Source organism: Astatotilapia calliptera, chromosome 13, assembly GCF_900246225.1.
Source record: "Astatotilapia calliptera chromosome 13, fAstCal1.2, whole genome shotgun sequence".
In the NCBI taxonomy this organism is placed as follows: Eukaryota; Metazoa; Chordata; class Actinopteri; order Cichliformes; family Cichlidae; genus Astatotilapia; species Astatotilapia calliptera.
Genome location: NC_039314.1, coordinates 4,195,081 through 4,212,695, shown reverse-complemented (window position 1 = coordinate 4,212,695; position 17,615 = coordinate 4,195,081). Strand labels below are relative to the sequence as shown.

At 43.1% G+C, this 17,615-nt stretch overlaps 1 protein-coding gene across 1 annotated transcript in view; it reads left to right on the top strand.

Annotated features, from left to right (window-relative positions):
* thada (THADA armadillo repeat containing) overlaps positions 1-17,615 on the top strand; it is a 118,350-nt gene that overhangs the window by 34,977 nt on the left and 65,758 nt on the right. Inside the window, exons 27-28 of the mRNA XM_026190295.1 lie at positions 5,145-5,234; positions 12,175-12,306. Of these exons, the coding sequence (XP_026046080.1) occupies positions 5,145-5,234; positions 12,175-12,306 (222 nt within the window). The remainder of the gene's footprint in view (positions 1-5,144; positions 5,235-12,174; positions 12,307-17,615) is intronic.

The following is a 17,615-nucleotide window of genomic DNA, read 5'->3' as shown; positions in this document are numbered from 1 at the left end:
AAAAACTTTATTGGCCCTGAGGCTGAATGGCGGTTGTAGCAGAGAGACCGCCTGTGTTAAATATAAAGTTTGTCATTTTATTGACGTGTGTGTGAATACATAAGCAGAAACATGTGACAGCAAAAGGGGTGCAGTGGATATATGGATCCACACACAGATCGGTTTCCATTTGTAGGTGTGGGTAAGCAAACATTAAGGTTTGATTTGTTTAGACACAGAGTATTTATCCTGAGAACGTCTCCTTATCAGAGCTTCTCAGTATTTGGCAGGAGGCTCGCTCCATTACCTCCCTCCCCCCATCGCCTATGGCTCGACTTGGTACTGTTTGTCACTTTTATAGAAGGGGAGTTCCTGGTACATAGGAATTTAATCACAACTAACAGTAATTTAAGTAAATGAAGCTCAAGTTGGAGCACAATAAAACTACTAGTTTCCTTTTTTATTTGTCCTCTTGTTTAACGTTATACTTGCTTTACTTGTGAATCTCTTTGTAGCTTGAAATCACCTTCCTGTTTTGCTTCCCAGCTGCTTCCGATCTTCGACTCTAGCTCAGTGGCGTCTGGTAAAGTACTTTTTTCCACAGGGGCTCATTTTCATTCATTTCTCTTTTTGCATAATAATTCTCCTTACAAACAAACAACCCTTCTTTCTATGTTCCTTTGCTCTACATCCAGCATTTTTCAGACTATAATATTTCAAACCTCATAGACGCAGACAAGCAATCCAAAAAGTAATTCACTTTCCAGCTTTATTCCTTCTTTCTTTTTTAGGTTTGTTACTCTAATGTTTCAGTGTCTGCTATAAAGGGTGGGCTCCACATATTTCACTTGTCAGAGTCTATTTACTCTTCAGGCAGAGCAGCACACAGTGTGTGAGAGCAGTCCTGTGACTGTTTAATAGCAGCCTTCTTGAGTTTTGGCTTAAGCCTGCCCCCTGCGAGTTTCAAGAGGAAGTCCTGCATTACAGCTCGGAAAACAAGAAAAAATACCCGAATTCCATTTATAGGGATCGCAAGTTCCTCAGCCTCTGCTGCTCTGAGTTTGCATTTATTTTAATGTGCACTTTTCAAGCTTGAAATTAATCACATATATGTATGTATATTTAATTATATATATATTAGGGGTGCAACGATACACAAAATTCACGGTTCGGTTCGATACTTTGGTGTCACCGTTCGATATTTTTTCGCAATTTGGGTGCATTGATTATGTTAATAATCAAATCAAGGGCTTTAAAATTAAGGGGTAAACACTACCCTATATCAGCTACTCTACCACATGTCCCAGTGAGCCTTAATGATGGAAAGATGGATCCTCTCGAATCAAATACAATCTATATAAACAAATTACAAAACTGACTGATGTAGAAAAGTTGTTTTTTTGTCCGATCACAACTGAAACTTTTTGCTGCATCTCCACAAAACCTATGTAAATAATGTAGCTTAAACAGCATTAAAGACAGTATATTCTTTAAACTGCTATATAGTGGTGTATAAATTTAGGACCACATGATGATACTAACTTGGGGTTTTAACTTCCTACCTATTCTTTTTTTTTTTTTTTTTTTTTTTTTTGCATTTCTCATGGGTTCTAATGGGGGCCTTTCTTAAAATGACTGGTCCCAGTGACAAAGGCACTTGTCGACTGAGAAATCGAGAGAAAACCAACAACACACCCGGCAGAACATTATGTTATTTACACGGGTGCACATAAGTGGTCCGCATGTGCGCATTCACTGTCAAAATAAAAGAGCGCACCAGATAAGAAGTTGCAACGCGCGTTTGCGTCCATATAAAAGGCTGTTTTTGTCCGCTAGAGTGGGATTTTCACGGCACATTCCGCACCACATCTCTGTGCGTTCATCATTTGTTTGAAGCCAGCTCACCTCCTGCAACCACTTTTCCGAGAATACGTGCTTCTTTTGTGGTTCAGCCTGCTGACATTTCTTTGGAGGTGGCGGAACACCAAAGTAATTGCTTAAAGGAGCTTCTTCGACATCTTTAAGAGTTCTAAACAAATGTCTGTCCTCCTCCAGAAAATCTTATGTAAGCAAACACGCGTTGCAACTTCATATCTTGTGCGCGTTTTTTATTTTGACAGCGAATGCGCACCTGCGGACCACTTATGTGCAGCCCTGGTTATTTAGCTCGTCATATTGCAGCCACAGAAATTCTTTTGTCCATGAAACCATAAAGCTGCACTTTCTTTTTGCCTTATAGTCTGATTTGTCATAACTTCTCCGTTTTGTGGTAAGCTTTTCTTTGGCTGTCACTTCTTCACCCTGACCTGTCTTATTTGGCTCAGCAGAACTAAAATATATATCCTGCTGCTTTTACACACGCACTCACATAAGCTCAGCGATTCTCTGCGCGATCAACCTCTCACATGTTTAAGCTTGCTGCGGGAGATTTCACTTGTCATGTTTGCATAGTGAGCTAACGATTGATAAGACGATGTCAGAGGAATTGGTGCACAAATTATCATCACTCACCAATCAGTGCTGTCGCTCTCTATACACAGTTCGCGCGATTGCAAAGTGAAAGCAAAAAACAAGCGCAAATTCAAATGCTATTGCAATATGTCACATATTGACAGTGGCTCACCGATGCCAATGACATAATTACCCAGCTACATTTCCGAAAGAATGCAAAAGCATTGACATATAGTTTTCCTTCCTACAATAGCCCGACGGGCAGGGCAGAGATAGATTTTATAGCCCGACTGGAAAAATCGCTAGCCCCAGGACGTCGGGCTAGCGATTTTTCATCTTTGGAAAAGAGAGTTTATTACAGAGAAATGGCTCTTTCCAAAATAAAAGCTATACTATCCGCTTCTTCTGGGTTATATTCTCAGCAGCATATTGTAGCGGGTCAGAGCTGTTCGGGGTTCTGTTTGTACAGTTATGTTTTGTTTATGTTGCCATAGTGACGGGTGACGCCCTCTCGCTGCAACGGTGTGTCCTTCCGGGGTCAGAGGGCGCCCTGTGTGTTGTTGTTGTTGTTGCTGTGCGGTTGCTGCGCTGAGCAGTTAGCTAGCGGCAGTGTTCTTCTGCAGATGTCAATAAACGGCTGTGCTCCCTGGCTAGCTCACGGGAAGCAAGACCAAACGACACCTCCGTCTCCTCCTTGTCTGAGCTCGCCACAATATTAAACATATCAGGTCCCCATAAGGAGAATCATGTGCTAACGGCTGTCTAAATGACTCGGGTAAAGTTTGTAGCATGCGTACTTGTTGTTTTTGTCTGCTTCCACTTATCTTTGCACTAGGATGATGTCGGCGTAAATGTGCAGTCATATTCGTTGTGTTCCCACTAGTGCTGTCAGCGTTAATCTCGTTGAAATGACCTTAACGCCACAACACGGCAAATCTCCGTTAACGAGCTACCCCTGCTTGGGGCTAGACGGCCAACACGTTAACGAGCTAACTGTGCTAACACACTAGTTCCCACCCATGTAATTGAGCATTGCGTGGCACATCCAACATACTGTTTTACTTTAGTCCATGACTCGCTTACCTTCAGGGTCATACGTCACATGAAAACCAAAATAATTCCAAACGCCAGATCTGAATGAGGGTGGGGTGGGGGGGGTCCATGTTGCAAGGAGAGCTTAACTTCTGTCTCGCTAGCTTGCCCTGTGCTCTTCCTTCTGACTATGCTGTCTGTGTGGAGCGCTCAGTGGATCTGCGCTCGACAGTGCAGCCTAGGCGGAGTAGTCGAACGCAGATTCACTGAGCGCTCCACACAGACAGCATCGTCAGAAGGAAAGTTGATAAAATAAATTACAAATGTTGTATTGTTCGATACATATGCGTACTGAACTGAAAGCACTGTATCGAATGGTTCAATATCGATACGAGTATCGTGGCACCCCTTATATATATATATATATATATCTCATATATGTGATTAGTAAATAATCCAGGGGCAGCAGCTACCTTGTTGGTGGTGGTGTTAAAGCTGGATGCCACCTGGTGTGAAACGTGTCGTACCACACTGTGTGACCACAAGTTCTCTAAATGTTTCTTATGACTTTTGGTTTTCCGTAGCATTAATCTTCCGTTCCACCACATCCCAAAGGTGCTCTATTAGACAGAGCTGATTTTAAAGGGTATTTTAGTCAATTAAACTCATCGTCATGTTCAACAAGCCATTTTTTTTTTCATGGTTTAAGCTTTGTCTTCCTCCTAGCGTTTTTCCCGCTCGGTTGCAGGGTCCGCTTTTCTGCAAAGTCGTCTCCACTTGGGTCGGTCAAGGGCGTCGGTCAGATCGGCTTCGATCTTCTTCACGTCGTCCTTGATTCGGTCCATCCATCTCCGCTTTGGTCTGCCTCTAGGTCGACGTCCTTGGGGGCTGAGCCGCACCACTTTCATGGTTTAAGCTTTGTGACTTGGCATTTTTGCTACTTGACGGGTACAGTACTCAGGTAGAGTAGACTGTGGTATTTAAATGATGTTCAGTTGGTGCTACAGCGGTCCTGGACGTACCCCCAGCCCACATCATTAAAAAAAGGCAGGGTGGATCCGTCTTTTCATGTCATTTATTCAAAATGCTGACACTATCATCCAAATATGACGGCAGAAATCGGGGCTCATCAGACCAGCCAATGTTTTTCCAAGCTTCTATTGTCATGGGAATTCTACCCTGAATTTCATGCTGTTGGCTGACAGGAGCAGTGTGGTCTTCTGCTGCTGTAGCCCATCTGCACGTGTGTTTAGAGATGGTCTTCTGCATACCCTGATTGTAACAGGTAGTTGCTTTACTGCCAGTTCTGCCAGTCCACTGACATCAACAAGGCCTTCTCACCCAGAGAACTTCTGCTCACTGGATATGTTTTGTTTTCCTCACCATTCTCTGTAAACCCTAGAGATGCTTGTGTGGGAAACTCCTCATAGAGTAGCAGTTTCTGAAATACCTGCCTGCTTCTGAAAACCATGCTATGGTCATTTTGACCATGTTTACACGTCTGAATACATTGTGGTATTGGCATCTATGAGCGCTTAAGCAGGTGTACCTAATGAATTGGCAGATCGTATTTTATATGGAACCTTTACTATACACTTCACCGAATATATCAAAGATGCTTGTTTGTGAATCCTTATTTCTGATTGTCGTTGTAAGAGCTCTCTCTCTCTCTCTGCCTGCAGGATGACGGGTCGAGAGTTTTTCACCCGCTTTCCGGCTCTATACCCGTTCCTTCTGAACCAGCTGGAGGAAGCTGCAGCCACAGTGGAAAGGTAAGGCGGCGCTCTTAAATCCACACACGCACACTTGCCGTGGCTTTTTGCACATCCTTGGTCCTATTATGGGTTCACTTTGACTTGCATTTCAGCTCTACAAGACAGCCTTTTTTGTTTGCTTAAGCTGATTAAGCAGTGGTGCTTTTCACTGGCAGGCTTTCTGGTGGAAGAAGCAAGGATAGCGCAACTTTTCATCAGTCCGGAAGCTAGGTTTTTCTCAAAGAGCTCGGCTCTTTTTCCTCTGCATTGAATTCTCATGTGGGCCTTTTTCTAAACTGCTTAGCTGACAGACAATTGTTCAAAGCACAGAGCTTTACGAGCGAATAAAACAAATGTCTTGTTGAGATTTTGCTACAGTTTTTGGAGTGGAGAGTTGGGTCCACTTGGGTTCATCGGTCTTATCTTTGTCAGCTCACTCCAGACTCCCTTTTTAAAAGCATATGAGTCATCCAACAGCTGCCCAGGCGGCCTTATCTTAATATGGATCCAATTAATTGAAAGCTCTTTCAGGCCAGCTCTTTCACAATTCCCCCCTACACCCCGCGACCCTTGTTAAAACATTTGCAAATTTCCCACGGAACCAGATCCCGGCTGTCTGACTTCCCACATCTCAGCGTATCGCACCACCCAAACAGACCAACCGCACCAAACTGTAGCCATACGCTGCAGGACTGGAGGTAAGAGGGCTGCTGTTAGTGGTTTTTTTAAACAGACGTGAAAGAGTGTGTTTCCAAAATAGGCCAACGATATAGGAAAGATTATAGAAGCAGGATCTGGACCTGTGTAAGGCTGTATATTTGTGGATTATGTAATCCGCCCTTCCTGCAGAAATCCCTCTTATTACTAAAGCTGCGAGATGTGTAGTACACAACCTGACATGGAAAACACTGGACAAGCAGAGTATGTGCTTCTTCCTGCAGTAAGCATTGTTGTTGCATGCAGACAAGTCTTGCTGATGTTGGCATGTTTCAGCCTTGATGAGCTTTGTAATCATAGTTTTTAAATAAAATTCTTGGTGGCAGTATTTAAACCTGCAAAGCTGACTCTGATTATCTTCTTTTAATACTCACTGTAGTGACTATTAAACAGTTTTCATAGCTGTATGGATTCAAAAAATTCTGAAGTCTTTACTCCTGATAAAAGGCGCTTTTCATTACTTTATGAGCTTTATTAGCTCCAAAAGCTCAGTTTCACTTGTTGATAGCAAAGCAATGCAGATGGACCAGCACATGGCATGCTCTCTACAGGCATTCAAGCCTTATTAGAGTCACCAAGTGTTTGATGCTGGGCAGCTAGTGTACAGGGTGTTTCCCTGACAGCAGCTGGTTACTGTGAGAGATGACCTGTTATCACTGCCTGCACAGCTGAACAGTGATCTCTGTATAATCAACCCCCTACACTCTGATTCTTACCTCTTAAAAATGACTCCCACCATGAGTTTAAACTGTTTTTATTTTATTGTTATAGAAATATTGTTTAAAGCACCATCTTTCTGCCATCATTCTCCTTTTTTGTTTTTTTGGCAACACGTTACACTGTATATCCATATATTTTATATATACTATCCTTAAATGAAGATAAAGATACTCATCATGGTATCAAACAAAGTCAGATGAACTTCAGGGATATGGATGTGTTGAGTTAGAAAGCACAAAACATTGTGAATCCATTTCATGTATTTACAAAGTAACCACCAGAGAGCTGCTCATGTACATTTATCCAGTCAAACAGTAAGAAACGAACTCCATGAGCATCACATTAGGTCCTTTGCCCAAGAACGCCAAAAGTGGCAGATGAACCACTTGCACACCATCCTGTTCACAGATAGCAGCAGGTTCACAACGAGCACCTGTGATACACGTGAAAGAGTTTGGAGACGCGGCGGTGAACGTTAAGTGGAGAGCTGGAAACCCAACGGCCCAGCAGTCATTCCTGTTAGATTTCAGACTTCCACTTAAAGTCCGGCACCTGGAGAGCATGCATAGTGGGCGCATTGCAATAGGTATTCTAAGTGGATGAGTCCACGCAGTCACAAAAACCAGGCAGGCACATGGAGCTCCACACAGACCCACTGATGACGAAACCTGCGTCACTGAGACCCGAGTGGGCCCTAGTAGACTGCTTCAGAAAGTCGCACAGACTCCATGTAATGGTAAAGGGCCTGTATTTGTATAGCACTTTTCTAGTCCCTAAGGACCCCAAAGCGCTTTACACAACCTGTCATCCACCCATTCACACACACATTCACACACTGGTGATGGCAAGCTACATTGTAGCCACAGCCACCCTGGGGCGCACTGACAGAGGCGAGGCTGCCGGACACTGGCGCCACCGGGCCCTCTGACCACCACCAGTAGGCAACAGGTGAAGCGTCTTGCCCAAGGACACAACGACTGAGACTGTCCAAGCCGGGGCTCGAACCGTCAACCTTCCGATTACAAGGCGAACCCTGACTGTGATACCCTGACTGTCTCAGATCCACTCTGAGACCTTATCCTGCTGCAGTGGGTCCTTCATGGTGCAGGAGTGTCTGGTCCTTAGGTAATCAGACTGTGATAGACATTTTCTAGATGAGAAAGATTCACAGTTCTTATCCACCCACTGTCAGCCTCAGATATCCCTTCACTTAAAGATCCGAGAATAGATTAAAATCCCTGAAACCACGGCTTTTTGCTAACACATTACTTGCACATATATGCTAACCTTGTTTTGTTTTCTTTTTTTAAACTCTGTTCATGCTTAATGTTGGCATCCAGTATTATCACAGTGTATATGTGATGGGACAAAAAAACAATTGCTGTTCTTTAAGGCTTCTCCTTCCTTCAATGTCTGCAAACCGAATCTCTGCTCAGAGTCACAGGTTATATATCAGATTCACACAGGCCTAGAGACCAGTTGGCAACTTCTTGGCAACCACCGGTTGTTGGGGAAGAAATGCAGATTCGTTGACACCAAGCAACCACCAGCTACCTAGCAAATGAAAATGTAAATTTCAGTCGTTTAGCGGGGTCTCGATGTTTGTGTGACCGGGGCTTCAGGTGAGCACGTTTCTTGACTTATTTAATAGTTATTATTTATTATGGCTTTCACTTTCATTCCTTAAATGAAAGGAAGCAAGGTAAAAAAACAACAACTAAAAATCAGCTTCATCACACGCCACGGGGGAAGAAAACTGTCCAGACCAAAAGAATCAGATTTATTTATTTATGTGTTCTGCCAGTGCCTTTCTTATTTTGATTCCTGATTATTAAATGAAGGGTTTTGAATGACCTGTGAGTACATTTTGCGTAGCATTTGTTTCTGGTATCCTCTGTTTTACCTCCTATAGTACTTCCTATAGTCCTCCTGTCACACAGTGTCTGCTTGTATATGCACTCACTCTAAATTTAATTTTGAAAAAACTATCTCGGAGGGGCCTAAGCATGCTCTCATATATGCTCCGAGACGACTTGTTGTTTCAGATTTCAAATTTTATTATCTCTGCGTAGCAAAGCAGATTTATCTGCAAAAGTATTTCAGGTCACCGCCCGCATTTTTAGTCCGCTCTGATTTGTAGCAGCGCTTCATCTTATCTGCCTCTGCCTGCACGTCCAAAGAAAACAGTTTTCGGATCATATTCCAAGTCATTTTCTAAACACAGTGGATGATTTATTTGTCTACCAGTGGAATAAATCGTAAGCTGCAGCTTGACTTTACTTTAGAGCTTCTTTGGTGTCTCTTTGCTACTGTGTCCCCTTCACTCCTTTCTAAATGAAGAATTCATATACTTAAGGTCAGCGCTCTGTTTCCACTCTCTTTCTAAACGAGACAAAATAAAAATAGGCTGTTTCATCAAACACCCGGCCGTTGAAGATGATTGAGGAGTTTGGGTTAGAGAAAGCAAACATTCACAGAAGGATCTGACAGCATTAAATGCCACAGAGTCGCTTTTTTATCCTGTCAAATGTTTCTGCCTTCAGCTGCATCCCAACAAGGCCTTGTATGCCCCCCTCTCCACCACCAGCCCAGTCCCTTGTTTCTGTGACATCACATCCTGTCCCGCTGTGCTTGACTGAATTGTGACATTAAACACATTAGACCAGTTACTAATTGGGCCGCTATTACATTTCCCATCTTGCCGATCTGCGGCAGTCCCAGTGGACGGTTCTCTGTGAGTGTTTTGTTTAACGAAGTAATGAAAAGCATACGATGTTTTCTCGGGGAAGGAGCGAGAGGGAAGGTCTCCGTTCTGAGATCCTCATGACTAATGACAGGGCCCAAAGGATGTACTGCTCTCCTGATACAGTCACATTAGCAGACCTTCACAAAGTTCAGCGTCAAGCTGAAACACTGTTTCCTCCTCATGTTTCTATATTCAAGACAGGAAAAACTAAAGCTCGTGAAGGCAAAGCGGGGCTGCACTTTGTTGTTGACACTACATAAGGTTCATTTTATTTTGCTCTTTGAGTCCTTGTTTCTTTCCCCGTCTCTATTTTCCTCCCTGCTTCCTTCCCTGCGAGTGTGTCAGAGTGAAACTGTGAAACCGCTGGCAGAGAGACACTTTTCCATTCTGACTCAGCTGGCTTGGATGGAGGAGAAGAGGGAGGTGAAAAGCTCGGTTCAAGGACTGATGAGGACATGACTGTTTGAGAGCGTGGGTGGTTTTAGACATGCAGAGTCTATTAAAAAGCAAGAGGAATTTAGGCCAGTTAAATTTTGCACGGTAACTTTGGTTATCTGTGCTTTTCAGGTGACTTTTCACTGTTTGATCCTGTTGCAGTGAGCGCCACATCAGACTGTTTATTTCTCACCACTATAGATGAATTCCAGGAGCTAAAAAGCGCTTTTCCTCGAGTTCCTGTCACGTGAACACTACACCGATTTTAACGTTTTAACTGCTAGTTCTGTGCTAACAAGTGCTGTTCATTAGCTCGGTCTTTCTGTGCTAAGCTTAGCTAATCGTCTGCTGCTTTAGCTTCATAGTCAGCCGATAGTAGTGATGTGCGATACCACTGATTTCCTTTCCGATCTGATACAAAGTAATATTCAGGGTGGTATCGACGATACTGATCCGATACCGATACTTTGTACAAAAACGTATTTTATTTATTGTATCTCAAATTATAGCATCATAATGATTACAGGGCATCAGATTACTTGTTCTTATTACTTAATAATGCAGGGTTCATCATATAGAAATAAAAAATCTGAAGTTCTGCCTATTTGAACACTTTGCCTGCCTGCAGCACTAAAGGGCTCCATGAGAGACGTCTGTCTCGCCCTAGCAGCACCTGTCCCTCTCCTCCTCTTCAGTTCGTCTCAACATACGCTCGTCATATTCTGTGATATGATTTACTCTGAGGTGTTTGACAAGGTTAGTGGTGTATCCACAACCATACATGCCAACCCTCCAGATTTTTCCGGGACAATACCGAATTTCAGTGCCCGTCCCGAAAATCTCCCGGAGCCACCATTCTCCCGAATTTCCCCCGATTTTCCACCCGGACAACAAAATTGAAAAACCGTATCGCAGAATTCATAGCGTGGCCCAGCCAATTCCAGCAATGACGGCAGCGACTTAGTTTTAATATCACTCTTATTTCTCTTTCTGGGTCGCAAAAAAAACTTTTAACATATTTTCAGGTGAGAATGTGTAAACTTCAAATATCTGAGCCGACCGACACATCGTCTTCAAACCCCCGCGGTCTTTCGCTACTCGGGTTAAACAGGATATATAAGTCACTTTGATAACTTAAAAATGTTATTGTTTGGCTTTTTCAGTGTTTTATTTGTTCGTGAGTAAATCGGTTTGGCTGACATTAAAGTTATTAGATTAGATTAAATTAAACTTTATTAATCCCTCGGGAGGGTTCCTCCGGGGTTTTCACACAGCTGAATAAACATCAAACAGAAAATGATTAAACAGAAGAGTCTACGCCAGCGCCCTGTTATATCTAGATAGCAAGGAGCCGACGGCAGAGTTTCACTCCACCGAGGGAGCTCGTGACGTACTACCCGGCTTTCTTTAGACCGCGAAGGCCGGGTCCTCAGGTGGAAGCAGCCTCTGAATTTGGACACCCCCGCTGTTTCCGGGCCGGGCAATAATAACGGTGACATTTAACGTATTTTATCCTATAAATAAACACTGTAAAATGTATTTATCCCCCCCCCCCCCAACAGCCCTTTTGAATGTCTCCCTAGTACGGCCACAACACCTCACTTTTTTGCCACATGTATTGCAAACCACGTCTCAGCTGTTTGTGGAGGTAAAATACATCCACACAATTACGCTCAGCCATCGTTGTGAGTGCGCACGCCAAGGGGCGGCGAGACATTTATACAGACGTATTTCGCACATGAAATGTAGTTTATCATTTGTAGTTAATGATAAACTACAAATTTACTCTAAATTACTAAAATATCGATATTGTAATGTGAGAATCGATTCTAGAACATAAATGACTGGTATCGGAGGAATCGATATTTCAGGATCGATCTGCACATCACTAGCTGATAGACAAGAGGATATTCTCATTTAACTATGAACTCTTAGCAAAGGGCAAGAAAGTGAAGAAATAATTACTGTGCAGTTCTGCCATAGAGACTCCTGAAGTTCAACTTCATAGAGTTTGACTGCATGTTAGCATAAGCCCCACATTTATCTATGGGCTGTTAACAACCCTTCACTGGAGAGGTGAAGGTTAGTCCTAGAGCCCACGTTTCAGGCCCTTTCCTTTGCTAACAACTTCTTTTATGTGTACAGAGTCCCTCATGATCATGTCAGAAGAAGATTATCCAAAACAGCGTTCAGTGTATCGGTTCTCTGCCATTACAGCGACGGCAGGAGTGTCGCCTTGAAGTATCCATTCATTTAACGGCTTTACCATTGATGATTTATGACTTTTACTTTCTAGATAACGTTAATTGTGTGCGTCTTTGTGTTTGTGTACATGTTCAGTGACAGCGGTCAGGTGAAGCTGCACCCCAGTCTCTTCTTGCTGCTGCTGGTTCTCAGTCGGCTCTACCCTTCTCCCATGGATGGATCCTCTTCTCCTTTGGGGCTCGCACCTTTCATGCCCTTCATCATGAGGTAGGTGATCTACGCATGCATGCACAGGTACAGTGGAAACAGTGGAGTCACAACAACCGAGACCATTACTGATGATTTTCTACAAATGTGGGTTAGTTTCACAAACAGCGCAGTTCAGCTGCATGGACTCTACAAAGCAGGGGACTTAGCAGTGTCTCCAGGGAAGCAAAACGCATCCAGACCCAAATATGTTTTCTGCTGGTTTGATACACTCCAGTGGATTTCTCTCTCCTGTCGTCTTACATACAATGAACATGTGACACGGGTGGTCAGGACTGTGGCTGCTTTCTGTGAAGTGGAGGATGTTTTAACCCACACCAAGCATTCTGACTGAGACATGGAGATTCATCCGCTCTATTCATCTTCTTCTTTTGATGTGGTAGTCAGTTCAGCGATGTTCTAATGATGTTTTTATGTATGCACTCAATGTTGGGCGATTGGATGAATATATCAGCTATCGTCGATCATTTTTACAACGGTGATTTATTTATTTATTTATTTGCCCATGAGTAAGTTTGCTAATAACGATGGAGCTAATAGAAGCAGTCAACAGAAGGAAAAAAAAATAGTAGCGCTGTTTTAACAGCACCCTCGTTCATCTGCAAGCACATGCACCGTCCTCAGAGTGCGCCCAAATGCTTGTTGATGGAGCTGCAGAAGCTGGTGATAGTCTAGGATACTCAGCCAGTGTCAGGTGGACACGTGCATGCTCATGCAAGTTAGTCGTGTTTGAGTACTTTGCTCGCACCATACGTCTGCACACTTCCTTAGGTCTCCCTCTTTCATCTGGTTTAAAGCCAAAGAAATCCCAAATTGGCGACTTTATATTTTTTTAGTGCTGTCAGCGTTAACATGCCATCATGACGACTAACGCAATGAACAATTAATTAGGGGATTAGTTCGTCCATGTTTGGACTTCTTCTGTGTTGTAAATGCGCAAATCAGTCTGTGCATGATTACATTGCTCCGGTCATCCTGCGCATGCACGAATATATCGCCCATCGTTGATTATTGGACTGACGATTGTCGGTTGGAAAATTTGTACATATCGCCCAGCCCTAATTCCCAGTCAGAGCTGTTTTTGACATTGCAAAATTCCGGATATCAGTTATGCCATTAACAGAGAAAAGCACAGGCTTTAGGGAAGGCTGTGCTTTTGCCTCAGAGGAAATATTTGTTCATACGCTGACCTTTCATTATTAGAAACTTTGGCCGTGCTGGATTGGCACACACATGACTTTTATTTCATGACTGTCGTCCCTGCGTTGTGATGTTTCCTTGTTTCCTGTCACTATTCATCCCTCCACTCATAACAGTGGACTTGAATGAGCATTTATCCCACCCTGCCTTTTCCAGTCTCTTTGCCTGCTTATGTAAAGTCTGAAAGGAAAAAATGTAACCAAAGGAATTCTGTCCAACCCAAGAGAGTCCCACACCTGCTCACTCAGCTGTGATAAACCTCTCAAACTAAGTTTATCTGAACTTTTCTTTCTAACTATAGAACAATTCGCAATCAGCAAAGGTCTAAATATTTTGTGTGTTTGTGTGTGTGCGAGGCTTCTTTCATTTGTGTTGTTTGCGCAGGTGTTTCTGCATCTTTGATATGGATGTGCTGTCATCAATTCATTGTCGTTTTTCAGTACTGGTACAATCGCTGTGATATAATCTAAGGTTTCGCCATGGCTACAAGAGAGATTGTTTTGTGTTCGTCTGTAGGATTTTGTGTCTTTCCACACTAAGACAAAACACCCATCTACTGTGAGCTGTTCCTGCAGCGAGCAGCGCATGTGTGTGTTGTCTCGCGTTGCAGCTCGTCTGAATCCACTCGCTGTTTACTGGAGAGTGAACCTCTCAGGCGAGTGGGAAACTTTAGTCACAACTTCATTTTGTTACATTTCTCCATTAGAGGAATGTACAAATATTATTGGAAGATGTTCTTATGCTGCACCTGCAAATAAGAACTGTAAGCTTCAACCTTGTGTGTCCACAAGATTTGGCATCCCAAGAAAATAATACCTGATCTCAGCATTTAACACGCCTACACCCTTCAACAGCACCTTGATAAGGTGTATAAAATAAAAGCAGCACAACTAAGGTGGTGGAGACTGAAGCTCATGTTTTCTGGAATGCAAGCACACAGCTGGTGATGCTTTGTGGCAAAGAAAAGGTGGGTGTGAAGGCTTTTTCACTTTGTACGGAAATCACTATTGTGTTATGTGTGCAAGGCAGAGCCTTCTCATTACATTTCTTTAAGCTATTCTGTCACTATAGCTATTCTGAATAGTTTATCTGATGTGTAAATTGTCCAGCCAGATGATTGATGCAGTATTTTTACAGCTGGATAGCTTGTGCGTCCGACTTTGTGTGTGTGGATGTGCGCGCGTGTTTGGGAGGATATAGGGAGTTAAGCTTTGACCTTGAGGTTGGAATGCACTACTGATGGTTTAGATAATAGTGCTTGCATGTGGGTGCTGTATGTGTGTTGGTAGGGGCTGGTAGGGCTGGGCCATATCATACCGTTCACTGTAATACCGGTATAATGTTGGGCAACGACAAGAAAATGAAATATCGTGATAGAATTTGGGTAAAACGCGCATGCGCGGTGCCTTTGTTTTCATACGCACATGGTGGAAAAAGCATGGCGGCGGCGATGGAGAATGAGGGCGAAAGCGGATCGTTGAATGAAACGGATGAAGTAGAAGTGGTTTGTAAAAATGCTGCAACTTCAGTGTGGAACTGGTTTAGCTTTCGTCCGTCAGATACACAACAAAGCACTATTTTTGGTAGCGCATGCTAGCGGGCCGTCGTTATTACCGTGTTTTTCTTGCAAAATACGGCACACTTAAAATCAATCCTTTGATTTTTCTGAATATCGACAGCGCCCCTTATAATCCCGTGTGCCTTATGTATGAGTTCTGGTTGTGTTTACTGACCTCGAAACGATTTTATGTATACATGCTTTTTTTTTTTTGGCAGGCGGGTCTCTTTGTCTCCATGGCTACGTCTATCTTTTTTTTTAATGTTTAGTTTAGTTGCGATGCTTAAGCTTAGGGTTAGATTTTGGGGAATGAGATTTAAAATGAGTCAGTGTTTTCACAATGCTAGTGCCCTTCACCCTACAGACTTGTTAACTGGAATATAAGAACCACTCATCCAAATACCTCAAACTAACCAGGCAGTAAATCCTCCAATTTTCAAGTAGATTGGATAAACATCTGTCACATTTTTAGTGAAACGGTAGAGCCGTATTGTTTGCGGTTTACTGTATAATATATTCTGGTGTTGAGCAGCTCTTTTAGTTTGTTTGGCCCAGACTCAAAGTTTGAAAGGAATTCAAGTTTCATGCTAACATCTGTGCCTCCCCAGAGGAGTAGTCTGACTCCCTTTGCATTGACCTCAGTGTCTTCAGTGCCACGGTGAGGGTGACATTTGGTGTTTGCGTGCAAAATTCTCATCAACTGTTTGAAGGAACTGGCATGAGAATTTTGTTTAGATGTTCACGTTCCTCTGCACCTCAAGGGGAGTTATGACTGTTTTGTGTTTTCCTTCATCCAACCTTTGTTATGTTTAAAGGTGGAGATTTGGGGCAACTATTGCTACTGGTCCTTTGCCAGGTTAGCGCAGTCATTCTGCTTCCCAATGATCTTTCAGGATTAGTACTTATTGCACGAAACTCTAGTGTGTGAGGGTGAAACCTCTGCCCTCTAAAACAGTCAAGTTCAACCCTGTTGTATGAGTAATGCTAATAAGGTATGTGTTTGTACATAATAGTGTAGCTCAAGGTTATAAGACATAGCAAAGTCAAAGAACAGGAAATGCAAAGCTGCTAGTGCCCCAAATATTTAGCCTTTTTAAAAAATCATGTTGTTTTCAGTTTGACAAGTTGGCTCCATTAAACAGTGCTTTTAAGTTGTAGCATTTCCTGCTGGCATTGTACCCTTTATTACAGAGACAATTGTTATTGGACTACGGATATGTGTCAGAATGTTTAAACAATGTCTGGATTCAGATATGACTACAAAAATAGTCTAACTTTCTTTTTTCCAGTTTGAAGTTTTTACCAGCAGCTCTTTAGGCGCTGACGTGTTGCCTCAGGATCTTTAGAGACCTCCAAGACTATTTCACCTGTATTGGTAATCTGGTCTTGATCGCATTTGGTTTTTCCTCCATCTGTACATTCTGTCTGACTGCACACTTAAGGGCTGGTTCTGTAACTGTTTCTAGTCTGATCCACGTCTTCAGTCGTATGTTGCAAAACACTTCATTTTTGTTTTTATAGGCAGATCACAACCACAGTTGCCTTAAGCCGATTTATACTGTAAGGTAAAGGCCATACAGTAATTTCAGCAATTGCTTGGCGAGAGTGGGAAAGAAAAACCCCCTTTTAACAGGAAGAAACCTCCAGCAGAACTACATCAGAATCAGAAAGGGTTTTATTGCCAAATGTTGAGCGGGTTTACAACATTAGGAAATTGCTGCGGTGCTTCAGTGCAGACATACTGTTATAAATTAAGCTTAAATAGACATGAAAATAAAAATAAGAATAAGAATTAAAAGTGCTAAGTAGATAGATAGATATATACATGATATATACATGAGTGCAGGTGGTGATCAGTGCCAAACATGGAATGATGCAGTGAACACAGCGTAGGGTCATGTGTTAGTGGTGGGAATAGTCGTACGGTTATTGTTCATGTGTCCAACAGCAGAGGGGAAGAAACTGTTCTTATGGCGAGAGGTTCTGGTGTGAATGGACCGGAGCCTCCTGCCTGAGGGGAGCAGGTCAAACAGACTGTGTCCAGGGTGAGAAGGGTCAGCTGAGATCCGAGCTGCACGCCGCAATGTCCTGGAGGTGTACAGGTCCTGCAGAGATGGGAGTCTGCAGCCAATCACCTTCTCAGCAGAGCGCACAACACGCTGCAGTCTCTGTTTGTCCCTGATAGTGGCTCCAGCGTACCACATGGTGTAGAACTGCATCATCGTCCGTGTTGGCAGGTTGAATTTCTTCAGCTGCCTCAGGAAGTACATCCTCTGCTGGGCTTTCTTAATGACGGAGGTGATGGTGGGCTCCCACTTCAGGTCCTGGGTGATGGTGGTATGCAGGTATGGGGTAGCCATAGAGCTGGGCGATATGAGATTTTTTTCATATCACGATATGTTTTTTGTTTTTTTTCATTTCAGGCGATAACGATATATGGTAAAATGGTAAATGGCCTGTATTTGTATAGCCCTTTACTAGTCCCTAAGGACCCCAAAGCGCTTTACATATCCAGTCATCCACCCATTCACACACACATTCACACACTGGT